Genomic DNA, 20221 nt, shown 5'->3' with positions numbered 1-20221 from the left:
CAAATTGGGAGAAAAATAAAAAAAATAAAAAATAATAATAATTCTGTCATCATTGACTACATTTACATGGACACCAGAAAGCGGCTTATTGCGAGAAAGCAGCGTATTGCAAGAAAGCAGCATATTGCAAGAAAGCAGCGTATTGCGAGAAAGCAGCATATTGCAAGAAAGCAGCATATTGCAAGAAAGCAGCGTATTGCGAGAAAGCAGCGTTTCAGTTTACGTTCACTATATAAGCGCCATACTCTTTACTTCTGTAAACATGCGGGTCGGTCAGTAAGCAGCTTTCTCCACAGCAATGTAATCTTCCCACAACGCTTGTGTAAATAACAAACATGGTATCCGAGGAAGACTTCACTATTTTTATTCCCCATTGCTTCGCTTTATTTCCAGATATTCCAGAGTTGTTGCTGTGTTTGTTTTCTTAAATTTCTTTCGTGACCTGCAGCCAATTGCGCTGCAATAGTGGGGTTTCCCTCTTACATAAAACTCTGGGATTCCCCCAGTGTACTTGAGTGCATATATATATATACGTAAACGTGAGGGACAGTTGATATTTTACATTGGTGTGTATAAATGCGTATAGTTTATAGTGTATGTGCTTTTCCCACTGTACTCAGAAATGTTGAATTCTTTCCGCTGTGCTGCCTTGTTGTTGGGCTCCATCCTATGACGTTTGTTCTCCGGTCTGTTCACGCACATGCACACTCCTCAAAAACCTGTAAGAATGATGCTTATGTGTTTACATGGCCAGATAAACAGCGTTTTCCGTGAGAAACCTGGATGTGTTAAATCGCTTTCTCTTAATCCCTTAAATGCCGTAAGGACATCGGCAAATCAAAAAAACTTGTTTACATGACGTTTCAGAACACTACTTAATGCAAAAATCCTGGAATACTAGTTTTCTTAAGGGCATGTAAATGTGGTCATTTACTCACCCTCATGGGATACGAGTATCTTTATTCCATGGAACACAAAGGAGGTGTTAGGCAGAATGTTAGCCTCAGATATTATTCACTTTCATTGTATGAAAAAAAAAATCAATAAAAGTGAATTGAAGCTAACATTATGGCTAACATCTCCTTTTATTTTCCACGGGCGAAAGAAAATCAAATGGGTTTGAAAAAATGTGAGTGAGTAAATGATGACAGGAATGTAAGTTTTAACTATCATTTGAAGTGCCACCTGCACTTTTGTTTTTAATAACTGTTTGTTCAACTGGTTTTTAGCTCTTATCTCTGTTTATTTGTTTTCTTCTCTCTTTTTTTTTCTCGCAGGAGGTTGGGGTGGTGCTCCTGGTGCTTCAGGAATGCCTAGTATTGGTCTGGATAATCTGCAGAATCCTGGATTCAATGCAGGCAATCTCCCAGGAATGGTAAGATTTCAAATAAAATCATAATGTAATGCACAATCAGCAATGACAGTGGAACGGTGGTCTCCATTCTCATTAGATGCAGGTCATTTGATTTCATGATCAATCAGCATGAAATGCACAGCCTGTGCTAAAACCGCATCAAATCCCTCCTTGATCAGCTTTTTACAGCTTTTTCTTGTGACAGTGACATTGATGTCTTATAATTGATCTGTCATCAAAATGTGCTTTGACCCACAATTTTGACCCCGTTCAATATACTGATGCATGGGTGCTTTTCTCTGTAATCGAATTTACAGATCAGAGGAAATGTGAATAAGTGTGGATCCATTAAGGAACTATTGCAGCGGGGGAAATGTTTCAAGTAGAAGTCTTATCTAAATTTTACAGTTTTTTGGTGCTCTGCAAAAAAGCACACGCATTGTACTTGATTAGGTAAAGATATTAAGCAAATACTAAGCAAAAACCTTAAAGTACCAGTAAAGGCCAAAGTATACTTCGGTCAGATGCGAACGCTGAGTGTCCGCACACAGGAGGCGTGACGCAAATCTCGTCATCAGCAGAGTGCTCGAGCACTGAACGCGCACAGCCCCATTTTTCTAACCGCACGTCTTTGAAAGTGCAGAATGCGCATGTGCCTGGAATTATTTGCACCAATGAGTGGGTCCACAAGGTGGCAACCTTGAGCTGTTGCTGTGACTAAGAAGCACTAGAAGTAAATGTAATCACTGCTGAAAAACAGGAGATGAATGTGGAAACAACAGCAGTGAATGTGCACATCAAGAGCGCGTATGTGAGGAGGTCTGGAGATACCTGCATTTGTATAACTCTAGTCTGAAGGAATATAAAGACATCTTTATGGGTTTAAACTCCTGAAGAGAGAGAGTTTAATTATTGCTTTTGTGAGTTTATATTTTTAGGATAAGCAAAGGGAAACTTTTTGACAATAACTGTTCCAATAGGTGTTTTTCCAGTGCAGGAACTTTTCCTAGTTCCTGGAACTATTTCAGGTTCTCGTTGTTTTTCACCACATGAACTAGTTCCACATGGAACTAATACCTGAACAAAACCATGAGCCTTTTTAGTACCTGCTCCTGAGGTGGTACTTTACTTGACAAGTAGAACTATTTTGGTGGATTCAGACAGCCGATACTGGCCATTTTTAAAAGTCCAGTTAGTAACCTTCGTTAAAACCTTTGTTGAGTTGTTGCTATTGTAGGCTTTTCAAATCAAAATGGATAGATGTACAGACGCTGCTGTCCAGGATCTGCTGAGTACTTATGGAGAAGAAAAAATGCAGCGTGAGTTTGAAACGTCGATTAGAAACAAGGTGTACAAATAATCTGATTTCCTCGTGTAAATTAGGCTTTGATGACATGAACTATGTAGATTGAAAATAAAGAAAATGTAACAAAACAGCAAGGGAATAAAGGATCATGAAATCATTTATGTTCCTTGATTATCATTTATATAGTTTGTACATTATATTATGTATATATTTCGCTCGTCATTCTGTTCAGTGTTCAGTAAATGTTTAGCTAATCTTTTGGCACTACTTGCCTTGTTTACACAGTTGTTTGCACCTTTTAAGGCTTCACTGTTTGTATTAGGTACTAATGAAGATGTTTTTATTTCACCTCATGGCTATAAGTGAACTTTTTACATTCATCATGTCTACATAGTACTATCTTACGAATCACAGCATTGATTGAATTGGTAGATAAAATCAGTGTTAGAAAACTCTATACACAATAGTTTCAAGTGGCATTGTTTATTGGAAGCATATGTAAGATCATGCAAAGTTATGAAAAAGCAACAATCAAAATGAAGTTGAATACAGATGAAAGTAATATTAAAGATGTCTCTTCTCTGCTCTCGCTCTCCTGTTGTTTTCCATCTCTTACAAATCCAAGCGCTTCTTGTCCACTTGAAGTTTTCCACTACAAAACAGGACTATACAAATCAACACAAAATCTTTCACGGAGTCATCCATTGTTTATATTTTGTCAAGTTCAGGCATCGCATGCTTACGTCAAAGCTTTTTAAAATAAAATTCCTGCTTTTGTGTCCCTGGTAGAAAAACAATGCTTGGAATTTAATCAGAACGGGAATAGTTCTACAACGAACTGATTTTAGTTCAGGTAATAGTTCCACAATTGTGAGGAAAATGCCTAATGATTGAACGTTACAAAATAGTGTCACTATGACACCAGCATGACAGATGGTGGTAGTAGCTTAAGTCAATAGAAACATGTGAGTGCAAACAAACCTCCATGAATGCACACTTGTTCACTCTCCCTGTTATCTCCCTTTCCTGGCCTCAGTCATCTCTTTCTCCATCAGTGTTGTCATTTCGAGGCTGTATATGTTCAATTGCCTGCAGCATCAGCTCTACTGTCCCTGTTGTAATTACCATGCTTTGCTTTCGCTTTGTGACTTTTTTATCGTCCTTAAATATTTCCCTTACAGGCAAATCAGTTCTCCGCCTCTAGTGGATTTACCCCAAATCCATCCATGTTCTCTCAAGCACCTAGTGGCTATCCTGCCCCCCAGCCAGGGGGCCCTCCTGCTCCCTCACCTAACCAGCCCTATGGCCTGTACCCTCAGCCTGGAGGAGGTATGCCCCAAGGTCCGGGAATGGGCTACCCTGGAGGGCCGGCCCAAGGCCAGCAGATGCCAGGCTACCCAAATGCCCCATCACCCAATCCGTCCATGCCTAGCTATCCCAATGCACCCTCACCAAACCCGACCATGCCTGGATATGGAGGAGGCTATGGAGGAGGAGCACCTGCTGTTCCAGCTGTCAATGTAAATTAACTCGGTTTCTATGGAGGTCTTTTTTGGTGTGTTTTACTCTGCTTGTTTGCCTTAAAATGTGTCTTTACTGTTCTGTTGTTGCTTTCATTTTATTTGTAGCGTGGATTCAGAGGGACGATCCAAGACTTCCCTGGTGCTGACCCGCTTAGAGATGCAGAGGTCCTCAGGAAAGCCATGAAAGGCTTTGGTTTGTTTTTTTTGTCATTTTTCACATTAAAGGGATAGTTCACCCTAAAATTAATATTAAGTCATTATTTATTCATGTAGTTCCAAACCCATTTGACTTTCCTTTGCAGAATGTTGCAATCGCTGATTTCAAGCTCCTGAGATACAAGTGTGACTGCTGTGAATATTCTCCGTTTCCCTTTTTGATTTGTATCTAGTAGCACCTAATAAACATGAACACCAAGTGTAAGCAGCGATGTGTCTCACCTGACCACATGTGATTGGATCACCCGAAATGCATCTTAATAACAGGTGGAAACAGGGCCCACCAGTGTGCTATCTGTCTCCACTGGTCTAAGGAAAAAATATGCTAAAGTACACATTAGTGTACATTGTGTTTAGCAGCGTAGCGTTTCGTGATAAATCGCTCAAATTTTAAAAATGGCATATCGGATGAAACTAGAGACTCTAATATTTTGACTCAAACAAGTTTCAATGTAAAAACTTAATAAGGTTTCTTACCAGATGTAGTTTTGTTAACTTTTCTCCCAAAGACAAACTCATGTTGTTTGGTCACATGACTCGAAAGTTTAAGACTTTATTGACAGCACAGTGTCAATAAACTGAGATCAGGTTTAAATGAAATGAAATTATGTGTTGTGTATAGCGAAGCCAAAATACAATTTCCAAGCATGTGTACGCAAAGTCGCACAAGGTTAAAGTGAGTCACTAACAGCTGCTATTGTAAGGAAATCAGCGATTATGGCATTCTATAAAATGTCTCCTTTTGTGTTCCGTAGAAGTAATATGGGTTTGGAACGACATGAGGGTAAGTAAATAATGACAGAAGTTCTATTTGTGAGTGAACTATTCCTTGAGTTGTCCGCTTTTTCCATTTCTTAGAATGCAGCCTCATTTATTCACCCTGGGGGTAAAAAGTGTTTTTGTTCACATGTCTCAACAGGCACTGATGAACAAGCCATTATTAATTTGCTGGGAAGTCGCTCCAATAAGCAGCGTGTACCACTCTTGGTATCATACAAAACTGCCTATGGAAAGGTAATGGAAAGCATTGTAGCTCTTTAGTTAGATTGTACCCTAAGATTGAGAGCTTAGTTTTAGGGCACAAGGGCAGTAAAGCATGCTAACCTTATGTGGGATTCACACTGCAGTCCATATTCTTAAAGGTGAAGTGTGTTTCTGTGCCACTAGCGGTACCAAATGGAATTGTAAGGCATCTCAGACACACCCACTTTCCACCATTGGTTAAACAAACAGTTCTACCCCAAACTCATGTCATCGGTTGAGCAAATAGTGCTATTAGGCTGGCTCAAAGTTCAAACAAACAGAGCAATGTTTTGATTACGCCACAGTGTTTACACTTTACGTGAAATCAAACTACAAATGGTTTACTTATAGTTGTCTCTGAACATTAATTGGGAGGGTACAAAGCATTTTAACATCCAAAAATGTACACATTTTTCCTTTAAGTCATCTCACTGTGGTTTATTTGCCTTCATAGTTGGGAATAGAGGGTGTGTGCTTCATAAAAACTTAAAAAAAGCACTGTACTGATGATTCTCATGCTACTCCATGTTCACAGGACTTGGTTAAGGACTTGAAGTCTGAGCTTTCAGGGAACTTTGAGAAACTGGTGCTAGCCATGTTGAAGACTCCAGCTCAGTATGATGCATATGAGCTCAAAGAGGCCATCAAGGTTTGTTAATGGACTTTATTAACATTATTGAGAATAGAATGAAATATTATTCAATCATACGTTTTGCATTTTAGCACTCTTACATGGAAAACTGATACAATATGTAACATCAGAGAAAGCATACTGTTTAAAAAAGAAAACATTTAAATTTATACTAATAATTAAAGAGTGCATGAATGCAAATAGTACAAGCTTAATGATGCATATAACATTAGTTCCCTGAGCCTAAAAGGAATAATTCACCCCAAACATTTTCTTTTACTCACCAGCAATGACAAAAATACCCCATAAAAGTAGTCTATTTGACTTGTGTGATATATTCCAAGTCTTCTGAAGCCATACGATAGCATAGTTAGAAATGGACAGTTATTTGAACTGGTGTCAATGACGTCAAACCTGGCGTGTTTTGTCAACATGCCATTTTTTTATCTGAATGTGAACTTTTTAGAGATTTCAGAGTTTTGGTGGAGGGGAAGATTATGATGAATGAAAAAGATATTACATTTCGGTCTGTTTAGCTAACAAAGTAACAGTATGGCTTCAAATGATCACAATGAACTGTTTTAGTATGGAAATAAGATGTGTAAAGACCAACCCGTCTAACAGCAGACGGGTTTGGAATGACATGAAGTTGAGTGAATAATGACAGATTTTTCATTTTTGGATGAACTGTTCCTTGGAGGTGCACAGATAGTAGATTATTTGATTGTATATTTTAAAATGCATCTAACACAAGCGAATCTACTGATTATTTGACTGCACAGGGAGCAGGGACAGATGAGGCCTGTCTGATTGAAATCTTGTCTTCTCGCTCTAATGCAGAGATACGAGAAATCAATCAAATCTTCAAAGCGGGTATGTACTTAACTCATATCGCTTTATGCTTTCCCTTAAAAATTATCCATTTATTTGCTCCCCAATCAGACATCTGGTGCATGTCATGTACGTTTAAGTTTTAAGTGCAGTCAGTCATGATCAGCAATGCTTTGTATTCCTGTTGTAGAGAATAAGAAAACACTAGAGGACGCTATCAGTGGAGACACATCTGGACACTTCCGTAGACTGCTGGTCTCTCTTGCTCAGGTACACAGATGCTGTGTTGTAATTTTTTTTGTGACAAAAATAAATTGTAACACTAATATCAGAAATGTTAAAGTCACGCCAGTATTTCTTTCTGTTATCATTTCAAAGGGTAATCGTGATGAGAGTTTGAATGTAGACATATCATTAGCCAAACAGGATGCTCAGGTAATTATTGAATATATATTTTTTAAACAGGAGATAATGGGGCTAGTTGTCACACAAATATGTGTTTTCTCTAGCAGTGTTTTTTTTTTCTTTTTTTTCTGCTTTTCAAAAACTTAGTTCTAAACATGTAAGAATTTTCTTTGTGAATTCTGTTCTCCAAGCTACAATTTCTATATCATTTTATCTTTGCAATATCTATTGAGTAAACAAGTGAACACAATTAAACCACACTAGCACACATTCAGACAAAGTTCAATTATATAACAAAGGTATATTTATTATACTATATTATTAAATTGATTTTCAAAATTGAACCTACCCTGAGAAATATTCACTGAAGTTAAAAAGTGACAAATAGCCCTGGTCTCCACTATATGTATATTGTGCTTTGAAGAGTCCTAACTGAGATCTGTTTGTCTTTTGTTGCAGGCTCTGTATCAAGCAGGGGAAAATAAACTTGGCACAGATGAGTCTAAGTTCAATGCCATCCTGTGTGCTCGGAGCAAAGCTCACCTAAGAGCAGGTATTTCATGGTCCTTTGGTAGTTTGATAGCAGTATCTTTTGTCAAAGTCCCTTTGTCATTTCACTCTGCGGCCATCTTGGCAACAAGTGCAGTACTTATCTACCTGAAATTCTACTTTGATTTATTATTATTATTATTATTATTTTCAAGATTACGTTTACATAATGTACAGTGGCATGCAAAAGTTTGGGCACCCCTGGCCAAAATTTCTGTTGCTGTGAATAGTTAAGTGAGTAGAAGATGAACTGATCTCCAAAAGGCATAAAGTTAAAGATGAAACATTCTTTTCAACATTTTAAGCAATATTAGTGTATTGTTTTTATTTTGCACAATTTTAGAGTGAAAAAAAAGGAAAGAAGCACCATTCAAAAGTTTGGGCACCCCAAGAGATTTGAGCTCTCAGATAACTTTTACCAAGGTCTCAGACCTTAATTCGCTTGTTAGGGCTATGGCTTGTTCACAATCATCATTTGGAAAGGCCAGGTGATGTAAATTTCAAAGCTTTACAAATACTCTGACTCCTCAAATCTTGTCCCAACAATCAGCAGCCATGGGCTCCTCTAAGCAGCTGCCTAGTACTCTGAAAATTAAAATAATTGATGCCCACAAAGCAGGAGAAGGCTATAAGAAGATAGCAAAGCGTATTCAGGTAGCCGTTTCCTCAGTTCGTAATGTAATTAAGAAATGGCAGTTAACAGGAACGGTGGAGTTGAAGTTGAGGACTGGAAGACCAAGAATACTTTCAGAGAGAACTCCTCGTAGGATTGCTAGAAAGGCAAATCAAAACCCCTGTTTGACTGCAGAAGACCTTAAGGAAGGTTTAGCAGACTCCGGAGTAGTGGTGCACTGTTCTACTATGCAGCGACACCTGCACAAATATGACCTTCATGGAAGAGTCATGAGAAGAAAACCTTTCCTGCATCCTCACAACAAATTTCAGCGTCAGAAGTTTGTAAATGAACATCTAAACAAGCCTGATGCATTTTGAAAACAAGTCCTGTGGACTGATGAAGTTAAAATCTAACTTTTTGGCCGCAATGAGCAAAGGTATGTTTGGAGAAAAAAGGGTGCAGAACTCATGAAAAGAACACCTCTCCAACTGTTAAGCACAGGGGTGGATCAATCATGCTTTGGACTTGTGTTGCAGCTAGCGGAATGGGGAATATTTCACTGGTAGAAGGAAGAATATATTTAATTAAATACCAGCAAATTCTGGAAGCAAACATCACACCATCTGTAAAAAATCTGAAGATGAAAAGAGGATTGCTTCTACTACAGTATAACAATCCTAAACACACCTCAAAATCCACAATGGACTACCTCAAGAGGCGCAAGCTGAAGGTTTTGCCATGGCCCTCACAGTCCCCTGACCTGAACCTTATCGAAAATCTGTGGATAGACCTCAGAAGAGCAGTGTATGCAAGACTCACAGAACTAGAAGCCTTTTGCAAGGAAGATGGTGAAAATCCCCCAAACAAGAATTGAAAGACTCTTAGCTGGCCATGAAAAGTGTTTACAAGCTGTGATACTTGCCAAAGGGGGTGTTAATAAATACTGACCATGCAGGATGCCCAAACTTTTGCTTCGGGCCCTTTTCCTTTTTTGTTTTTTTGAAACTGTAAAAGATGGAAATAAAAAAAGTAAAATTGCTTAAAATATTTCAGAAAAATCTTTAACTTTATGCCTTTTGGAAATCAGGCCATCTTTTGCTCGCTTAGCTATTCACAGTAACAGAAATTTTGATCAGGGGTGCACAAACTTTTGCATGCCACTGTGTGTCAAATCAGGCAATGGTATCAAACATCTGACAATGGTATCATAAGTTTTGCTTCTTTAGCTCAAATCAGGCTAAAACTATTTTACATTTACATTTAGTCATTTAGCAGACGCTTTTATCCAAAGCAACTTAAACTTATTTATATAAAGTGACATATTTTTTAGGCTGGTCCAGCTAATGCGTATGCACACTCTAGACTAAACAAAAAGTCGATGCCTCTATCAAAAAGGCGATTGGCTCTTTTAACTGAGAGGCGGACCTTCCATTCCTACAGCTGCCATATTGAGTGTTGCATTTTCTCCCATTCATTGTTCAACAAGTAGTCTGTCGTCTCCACTTGTACTGTCTTTGGTCAAGTTTATTTAATGAGGATCCAGAGAGTCTAAATGCAGCATAAAATTGTCCATATGACTCCAGTAGTTTAATCCAAGTCTCCAGAAACTATATGATAGGTGTGGGTGAGAAACAGATCAATATTTATGTCCTTTTTTACTGTAAATCTCCACCTTTTTGACCAGCCCCGTCCAGTAGGTGGCAATATGCATGAAGATTGCAAATCACAAAAAAATGTGGAAGTGAAAGAGAAATTTAGATTTATAGAGATTTATAAAGGACGTAAATATTGATCTGTTTCTCGCCCACACTTATCAAATTGTTTCTGAAGACTTGGATTAAACCACTGGAGTCTTATGGATACTTTTATGCTGCATTTATATGCTTTTTGGTGCTTCAGAGTTCTGGCCACCATTCACTTGCATTGTATGGACCTACAGAGCTGAGATTTTTTTTCTAAAAATCTTAATTTGTGTTCAGCAAAAGAAAGAAGGTCACATCTGGGTTGGCATGAGGATGAGTAAATGATGAGAGAATTTTCATTTTTGGGTGAACTGTCCTTTTAAAATGGTTCTGGCCTTGCTGTCAAGCAACTGTATTTGTAATGGAAAGCGATGACTCATGATTGGAGCTGGTTTCCAGTGGAACTACTTTAATATACCCCACCTCTAAATCAACACACTGACTGTTTTGTTTTTCCATAGGACAGGTCCATTAAAGAACCATATAGGTCCTCTGGTTTTTTGTTGAGACTTTTTGTGTGTTAGATTATGTAGTGAGTGTACACAGAGACTTTATGGAACAAATTCAACTGTTGAGATGGAGAAACTCCCCCAGTGAGTTTGTGTAGTTAGTAGATGAAAGAATATTTATGACAAACCGCAAATTAAGGCTAAGGCTGTGTTGCGAATAGCATACTACTATGCTATTTTTACTATTCATGAGGTTTGTGTTATTTATACTGTGCCCAGTATGCATATTTTCTGTATGCAAAGAATACCCAGATGACCTACTATTTGTGCCAAAATGTGCATTGTACAAAGAGAACACAGTGCAGTGTGCTCGACCTGACGTTCCATTTCCAGTGTGATGAACCGGAAGTAATTACAGCCATGATTTTTAACATTTTTATCCTTTGTTTTATCTGACTTCCAAAAAGTCATTTTTTACATTAAACTAATAATAATAATAATAATAATAATAAAAAGGCAAATTAACTTTTTTCCAGAAATAACTTGATGCAACTCGCATGGAATGTTTTGAGGTCATATGTCAACAGTATAGCATACTACTGTTGGAGATATTTATCATGGAGTAATGCCTGCTGTTCCACTTACTGTTTTTAAAGAATAGTAGGTGGTATACAGTATAAACAGATCATTATTCAGTAAATAGTAAGCTAGTATTGCATTCTGAACTGAAAATAGCCACTGTCTCATAAGGAGAATGTGCAGATTAATGAACTCATTATGTGTTCATTTCTAATTAAAAACCATTGATTGCTTTAAATGTCAGTAGTGTGCTTTCACACTATTGTGTGCCTTTGTTTGTGCTTGCAGTGCTTTGCTGAAATAGCAAGTGTATTAAGACTATTTTTTTATTATTCTTTCAGTGTTTAATGAGTACCAGCACATGTGTGGCAGAGACATTGAGAAGAGTATTGACAGGGAAATGTCTGGAGACCTCGAGAGTGGCATGCTGGCTGTCGGTGAGCTCACTGATCCATCCTCTGTAATTGTTTGTGATGTTATCACATTTAAACACTTTATAATTGTGTTTATTAATTTGCTCTTCATCCTGCCGGCCCCTTTAAGGGCAATGCTGTTATAGGGTAAATATTTGTATTATGGTAATATGTTTTTATTATAACGAGTTCTATATGTCATACAGTAGATGACATGTTTTACCTGCTTGCTGTGTCATAGTGCATGATTTTCTTTCAGTTGGTTTAGTGTGTAGTTTTAGTATGCTGTGGTGAACAACGATTTCCTCCAAACGAATGCCTACTGTCTTTTGGTTTTATTTTCTCATTTATGTTTCAGGATCTGTCTTGTTCTATTCTACACAGCTTATTAGCTGCAGGTTATTTGTGCATTATGAGTCTCAACATGTTTTTCTCTATACAGTGAAATGCATTAAAAACACACCTGCCTACTTCGCTGAGAGACTCAACAGGGCCATGAGGGTGAGATAAATCCTCCTTTGCATGGATGAGCTATATTGACTTCAGTGACAGTGATTCTCAATTACTAATCATGATTCTTTACAACAAACAAAGGTGTGGTTTAGAAGTATTTTTTTAAAGTCATTTTGTTCTAGAACAGAGGTTCTCAAACTGTCATTCCAAGTCTTCTGAAAGCATAAGAAACCTAAAATTTAAATTTAGGTAATTTTTCAGTTAATGAGCACTGTGAGTAAATCTCGTGCATTGAAAACAGAGCAAGTTCTCATGTGAACGCATGTATTGCTGATAAACATTTTGTATGCCTTCAGAAGACTTGGAATATGACACATGAGTCACATGGACTACTTGTGTGATATTTTTGGGCCATTTTGAAGCTTTTAAAGTGAAGTACTATCCACTGCCTTTGTAATATAAAGACTGGCTGTGATATTCATCAGAATATTAACTTTTGTGTTCCGCATAAACAAAGAAAGTCATATTGTTTTGGAACAACATGAGGGTGAGCAAATTATGACTGCATTTTCATTTTAGGTGACTTGGAGATTTTATTTTGATGAAAGAATGTTACTTGACCCAAAAAGTTTGAGAATCACTGTATAAGGGTACTTATTATTTAAATTATAGGGGTTTGATTGATGAAAAAGGTTGGGATCCTATCGAGTATTGGATGAAATGCCTCAGTTCAAATCATAACAGACTTAAACAATAAGAAAACGACTGAGGCTGTTGTCTTTGAAAATGCACAGGGAGCAGGAACCAAGGATCGCACTCTGATCCGCATCATGGTGACCCGCTCTGAGGTGGACATGCTGGATATCCGTCAGGAATATATGAAAAATTACGGGAAATCTCTATACACAGCCATATCTGTGAGTGCCTGTGTGACAACCCTGCAAACTAAACATCACAGTTTCAAAACATTTAATTATTCATAATATGTACTGTGCGTTTCAAAAGTCTGAGACCTCATTTAAATTTTAGGGATAACACAGTGTTTTACAACTCTGAAAAACTTTTAAACAAAGAAAAGTTATGATGTAAAATGAAGAAGAAATATTTAATAATTGAAATTTTTTAAATATGCATTTTTTTTAATTTTGTTTTTTTATTTATTCGAAAAATGCTAAATAGAAGCATTTTTACTAGTGGTCTCTGTCTTTTGGACCTCACTGGACAAGTAATAATAACTGTGATAAAACTTTATTAAATCTGTATTTGTAGGGAGACACCTCAGGAGATTACAAGAAACTACTGCTGAAGCTCTGCGGTGGAAGCGATTAAAGAATACTGATGTTTGCAGGCCACAGAGGACATGAAGCCACGCCACAATTTATAAACATCTTATACCTTACTCAGATTTGCACTCTACTATGTACTTGCATGTTTTTACCTTATTCAATGCAAAAGCACTTATGTGCATATATGCTGCACATTACATTTCATGCTGTTTCGTTACTATTTTTTTATTGCAATCTCAAGAGTAAGCAAATTATATCTCTTTACGTGCCTTCTATGCTAAAAGCAGTCGCCTAGCCAGTCATAGAATTATTATATCAGAAAGATTGCATATTGGATGTATTCGTTTCCTATACGTATATTTTGTTTGCATGTTGATGCCAACAAATATCTGTTTTTAGGATTGTGTACACATCTGAATAACAAATACTAAGTTTAACACTTTCATATATTTTGTGTCGTTTACATATATTGGGGAAAATGTGCCATACATTTTAGTTTAGACATTAAAACGAACATTAATTTGTGTCAAAGTAGAACTTTATATGTACTTTATCTTTTGCTTAATAAACGGTTTCTTTTTACCATACACATTTCTTTTAGTACCGATTATGATTGTTAATCACCTATCTATTGAGGCAAAAAATTAGGTAATGGTGCTCTGTTTGTCTTTTTGTATACCCTGTATGTAGAAAAGCACATGTATGAAATGCTAAGTAAATCTTGTCTGAAAAAGATTATTACTCATGTGTTCAACTCAAATTAACTTAATATGTCTTCATTAGCCTTCTTAGTACTGACTTTTGAAGCGTATTGTGCTTTGACCTCAAAAAGCCTGATTAGTATTTAAAATTTTAAATCAACATGCATATAATTATTTCTCATAAATCAGGCGTAACTCACACACTGCTCACTCTACTAGAAAACATACAGCAGTGAATATGGAGAGGAGACTTATATTTATGATACATTGAATAATAATCATAAAACACATAATAATCATGATCAGTAATCATAATAAACATAATTAGGACCTGCATATATGACCCTAACCTCCTCTTTAAGAATATGAAAGTAAATAAATCAGTAAAGAAGGTTGATTTTAATAAGAATGATTATTATTAATATTGTAATAATATCCTGTTTTTAATTTTAAAAGGAATTGTGTCTAGAGGAGTGTCTTTTGTTGGTATTTGTCCTAAATGGCAACATTTTCGCTGGCACGTCTCTTGTAATTTAGCCGGGCTTAAAAAATAATTTAATAGCTGTGGAGATTCTTAGCTTACTGTGACTGAATCATAGGATACATCAATCGTATGTGTGTTTATACTACATTGTGGGGACCAAATGTCCCCACAAGGATAGTAAAACCTGAGATCACCTACCTTGTGGAGCCCAGCCAGCGGTCCCCATGAGGGAAATGGCTTATTAAACATACTAAACGATGTTTTTTTTTTTTTTTTTTGAAAATGTAAAAATGCAAAAAGCTTTCTGTGAGGTTAGGTTTAGGGATAGGGTTAGGGTTAGGGGATATAAATTATCGTTAGATCTGTATAAAATCCATAAAATTCATGGAAGTCTATGGAGAGTCCCCACAATGATATAAAAACATGGTGTGTGTGTGTGTGTGTGTGTGTGTGTGTGTGTGGGCAGGTTTAAGTGGTTTACGAGGACCTTTTTTTAGGTTACAAACTGGTAATTACAAGAGTATTATGCTATAAATGTGGTTTATGAGGACATTTCTAGTGTCCCCATAATTCATTTTACTTAAAAAATATACTAAACGATGTTTTATTGAAAATGTAAAAATGCAAAAAGGTTTCTGTGAGGGTTAGGTTTAGGGGTAGGGTTAGGGGATAGAATCTGTAGTTTTTACAGTATAAAACTCATGTCTATGGAGAGTCCTCATAATGATAGCTGCACCAACGTGTGTGTGTGTGTGTGTGTGTGTGTGTGTGTGTGTGTGTGTGTGTGTGTGTGTGTGTGTGTGTCACTAATCCAAATATGCCATCCAACAGCCTGTTCATCTTCATCTCAGGGGCAAAGTGCTGAGGAAGGCAAGTCAGATGAGCAATATTCAGAGCAAGTGAGACAAGCAGCTACATAGTGAATGTGACAGTCAGATTTTAAAGGAAGGGCAGAGGACATTGTTTACATTATTCACTGAGAGATTTTAGTGGAGAGGGAATATGACACTTTATAAAGTATACAGTATGATAGGAATGAGTTGTTCATGATGAATAATATTCGGCCCAAGTGTCAATCTAAAGGTTTGAAAGCACATCAAATATATTGGATGGATGCATATAAACAATAAGTATGTATAAATATGTGAGTAGCATATTGTGGTGAGACAGTGTAATTCATTAACTAAATCTGTCTCACACTTTATGACAGCATCATTACACATTCAAATGGAGAAATCAGTTATAATTAACCTTTTAAATGCATTGGAATTTCACCAAACAGTCTTGCATATATGGGTCTTTAGAGCCCCGACATGCATATCTATCACAAATGAATTTACAAAATGCCCAGATAATGTGAAAATGTCAAAATATTTTCAAGACAATTAGAAAATAATAGAATAAAATATATTTAAATGTTTAATATATCTAGAACAGGATTTATTTATTTCAAATGGACAATAATTTCATGAGATGCAAATGGCTGTCAAACACATATTAAGCTAAACATAACACATAATCTAGACATAAGATACACATTCTCAGGCACTTTTTGAGTCTAAAAAGATGCACAACTTACGTTATTTCAGTAGTCCACCCAAATGACAATAGCCAAATCTTACTGTTCATTTGTTGTACTTGCTATAGTTTACTTCCACTTTGTTTCTTCATAAAATAGCAATGCCAAATGCAAATCAAGTCAATAACTGAAACATCAGCGCTACCTTGAGTAACAAATGGCATGTATAATATGTGTGTGTAAAGACATACAGAATACTTATAATTCACGATTTTCACACAGAAAATCAAGGTGATTTAGTAGTAATTTGTAAGAATATAGTACTCATTTGTCTTGTAATAAACAAAGAAACAGATATCCTGTGATAGTAAACTTATATAGATATGAAATAATCATTTTTATAGGATTAATTTATGTGTAAAAAAAATTAATAAAATGTTTTTATTATTTTAATTCTATTAAAAAAATGTTTTGCAATTTATGTATTTATTTTTTCTGTTACACTATTTATAAGAGAAATATTGAGGAATACCAAAGAGGTGTGGGCACAACTTAAAAAAAATGGATGAGGTAATGGGGTGAAATGAGGTCCCGGGTCACTAAAGACACGAGGTATGCAAAAATCATGTTAACATGTATAATGTTTACATACTGTGGAAATTATTTTGTGTATTGTAGCATTTATGAACTGGCCCCATTTAAATTCATTGTAAGTGTAACCGCTCTTATTATTATTTTTTTATTTTTTTATTTAGGCTATATTTTTTAATAAACGAGGGATGAGTAGAATTATTATTATTTTGTGCTTATTAACATTAAGCCACAAATGTTGTTGATTGATCTTAACTTGTATTGAACAGTTATATTCTATGTGCAACAGTAGAGGGCAGAATTGCACTGTTCTATTGCACAGTATGCAGCAGAAATGACACAGAATAAATTATTTGTGTATTTTTGTATGATACAAAATAAAAAAAAACTACTTGTCTATTTGAATAACATTTACCCCCTGTATGACCTGTATTTTATGTTTTAGAAATTATATTGCCCTCTTTCAAATAACAGGTCAGAAATCAATGAAATTCCATGTTACATTAGATAAACCCCGTTCAAATTAAAACTTGAGGTTTTGCCCTGATTATTCAGGGCTTATAAATTCAATCCAGATATTAATAAGAGACTCAACTAAGAGCAATCAACTTATGTCTAAACACTGGATTTGATCAAAAACAAACATCTATTCATATACAATAATCATCTTCTTATCCATTTCCTTATGCCATTCTGTTCAGTTAATCATATAGCCTTAATGTCAACACTTTAAATGTATATACTGTATATATACACTTTAATATGTTATGTGTCTCTTTGAATTCTTCTTTTATTACATTCCAGAGAATCCAGACAAGGACCTAATGTCCTATCTTGATTTTGACATTATTCCCAATTCTGCATAAGTATTTTTTAAAAATTTAATTTTCTGGTTTATTTAACAGGGACAGTGCACATTAATAAACAGAGTTAGCCAAAAGGCTATTTTTCATCTGTAGTCCCTGGAGAGATGTTACAGAGTCACCCTAAAAACAGAATATAAACTAAATATAAGATTGAAATTACAATGTTATTGATATTAATTTATAAGCATGCAAAATGATAAAAAAGGAAAAATATGAATGTTAATAAAAACATAATTCAATACACCCTTGTACTACATCGTCAGGTACTGTTTAACACATGCAACACAGTCTCATACAAGACATGCAAAACTTTAAAATGTAAAATATTGCTGTTAATAGAAATACGGACTAAATACGACTACACTATGCTGCATTGTTAGACATTAACTGAAACATGTAAACCAGAAACACAGACATAAAACACATGCACAGTATATTAAATACATATATCCATCTAACACAATAAAAGCAAAACCACAATAAGACATGCATGCAGATACATAAGGGCAGACTGGCAATAGCAAGATAGTGACAGATGACAGCAGACAGCAAAGAAAGTTCAACATAGAAAAACTGAGGACAATAAGGTGCAATTGAGTTTTAATGCTGACAGAGCTGAGTACTAATTAACCATTTCTTTAAATGAACTCTAAATAAACTGTATGTGTTCAGTTCTCAAATAGTTGCTGGGATGGAGTTCCATTCATGTGCAGCTTTAAAAAGTACTTTTCCTAAGCGGAATAATGCAATCCCCTCTTGCTGCACCTCTTGTGGACCGATATGCAGTTGTTCTTATGTTGGCAAACTGTCTGAGCAGAGGAGAAGTCAAGCCATATATAATCTTGTTCATAAGACAAACATCTACATATTTAATCATGTTTTCCCAACTCAGCAAGTTATATTTTTTAAATATTGGACAATGATGAAAATGTACCGATTTCTTGTCAAGGATTTTAAGTGTTCGTTTATACAAAGACTCTAATGGTTTTAGAGTAGTTGGACAAGCCCGTGACCAGGTCGTTAAACAGTAAGTAATATGGGAAATTACCATAGAATGCATGTGCAACTTAGCTGCCTCTGTTGACATGTAATCTCGAATGAACCTCAAATTTGATAGATTAAATCTGACCCGGTTATAGACCTTTTTGACCTGAGCCTTGAAAGAAAGTTTGGAATCAATCAGAACTCTGAGGTACCTGTATTCAGACACAACCTGTAGCCTCTCCCCTGATACAAAGACATCTGGCTCTACACTAGAACTGTTTGTCTTGGTGATAAACATGCATACTAATTTAGATACATTTAGTTGCAAACAGCATTGCTTTAACCATGCTGCTACATGAACCATGGAGTTTGTGAGTTCATTAGCAACTTGTGTCATACTGCGACTATGTATATAAATTACAGTGTCATCTGCATACATTTGGATGTTGGTATCAGTACATACAGATGGAAAATCATTTATTTATAATGTAAATAGCAATGGACCCAGTATAGGTCCTTGTGGAACACCGGTGGACATACGGAGGGCAGCTGATTGATAATTCTATACTCGGACATAGTGAGATCGATTTAACAAATATGATTATATCCAATTAAGTGTATCTGAAGAAAAATTGAAGCTAGATAATTTAGACATGAGAATTCTAAGATTAACAGTGTCAAAAGCCTTCTTGAAGTCAAGAAACACAGTTCCGACAACAACACCTTTATCCAATAGAGATTAGATTTTTTTTTTTCTGTGAAAAAACAATTGGCTATCTCAGCTGAATAACTTGCTCTGAAGCCAAACTGCACGGGGTGCAGGGCAAATGGACTAGTGTTCAGATGGCAGATGATTTGCTCAGCTACCAATTTCTCTGCAACCTTTGACACTGTAGGTAGGATGCTGATAGGTCTGTAATTACAGGTGGAAAAAGGATCTCCACTTTTGAATATTGGAACAACATTAGCCGACTTCCAAACATTTGGAAACATTCCCTGAGAAACCGAGAGGTTAATAATTTTGGTAATAGGATTGGTTAGTATATATAGACATATGTGTTCGCTAATTGTCAGTTGTTAATTATATATAAGCGTAAAGGCATCAGTGCCTTGACAACACTCATTTATACTTAATGTGTGAGAACTGCATAGTTTCAGTCTAGAACAACCAATCTGCAATGTCACAAGGTTTGTCAGTGGGGAGTAGCCTACTCTGCTGACATATGTTTTTTTCCTTGTCCTCTTAATATCTGTCAGCTGTCTTTAAAAGATTGCCAAGGAAAACAGATTTTTCCAAATGTTACTGCACGCCCTGTTGAGTTTATTTATTTACAGAAATAAAATCAATTGCTTAAATACACACTGGTGCCGTGAGATCTGTTAGTCCATTAGATTAGCACTAAATAGTAGCAATAATTACTGTATGTGTCTGCCTGTTTGCATGTGCCAGGCAGACCTTTCTCTTATTTCCATTGATATATTCTTGTAATTCTAATTAAAATGACGTAACCCATTTTTATACATCTTTATACGGATCATTCGTCTCTCTTTGCATGTTTGAGGTACTGGAAATTTGCTAGATTACAAATCTTCATTTCGTTACTGTGTAAAACCACAACTGGTCTCTTATAGCCTGTGAACTCCAGCTTTACTCCTTCCCCCTATAAAGCAGTCTGAATCCACTGCTAATAACCTAATTA

General features: G+C 36.0%; 1 protein-coding gene across 1 annotated transcript in view; it reads left to right on the top strand.

The window, feature by feature from the left end:
- LOC127412097 (annexin A11-like) overlaps nt 1-14111 on the top strand; it is a 28503-nt gene extending 14392 nt beyond the window's left edge. Inside the window, exons 3-15 of the mRNA XM_051648173.1 lie at nt 1278-1375; nt 3842-4180; nt 4289-4376; nt 5319-5413; nt 5958-6071; nt 6836-6926; nt 7075-7154; nt 7263-7319; nt 7749-7842; nt 11566-11661; nt 12080-12138; nt 12885-13007; nt 13360-14111. Of these exons, the coding sequence (XP_051504133.1) occupies nt 1278-1375; nt 3842-4180; nt 4289-4376; nt 5319-5413; nt 5958-6071; nt 6836-6926; nt 7075-7154; nt 7263-7319; nt 7749-7842; nt 11566-11661; nt 12080-12138; nt 12885-13007; nt 13360-13419 (1394 nt within the window). The 3' untranslated portion in view covers nt 13420-14111. The remainder of the gene's footprint in view (nt 1-1277; nt 1376-3841; nt 4181-4288; nt 4377-5318; nt 5414-5957; nt 6072-6835; nt 6927-7074; nt 7155-7262; nt 7320-7748; nt 7843-11565; nt 11662-12079; nt 12139-12884; nt 13008-13359) is intronic.
- Nucleotides 14112-20221: the final 6110 nt, after the last annotated feature.

The sequence above is a fragment of the Myxocyprinus asiaticus genome, chromosome 21 (assembly GCF_019703515.2).
Source record: "Myxocyprinus asiaticus isolate MX2 ecotype Aquarium Trade chromosome 21, UBuf_Myxa_2, whole genome shotgun sequence".
Classification (NCBI taxonomy): Eukaryota; Metazoa; Chordata; class Actinopteri; order Cypriniformes; family Catostomidae; genus Myxocyprinus; species Myxocyprinus asiaticus.
The sequence above is the reverse complement of the archived record's forward strand: the minus strand, read 5'-3'. Positions and strand labels throughout refer to the sequence as shown.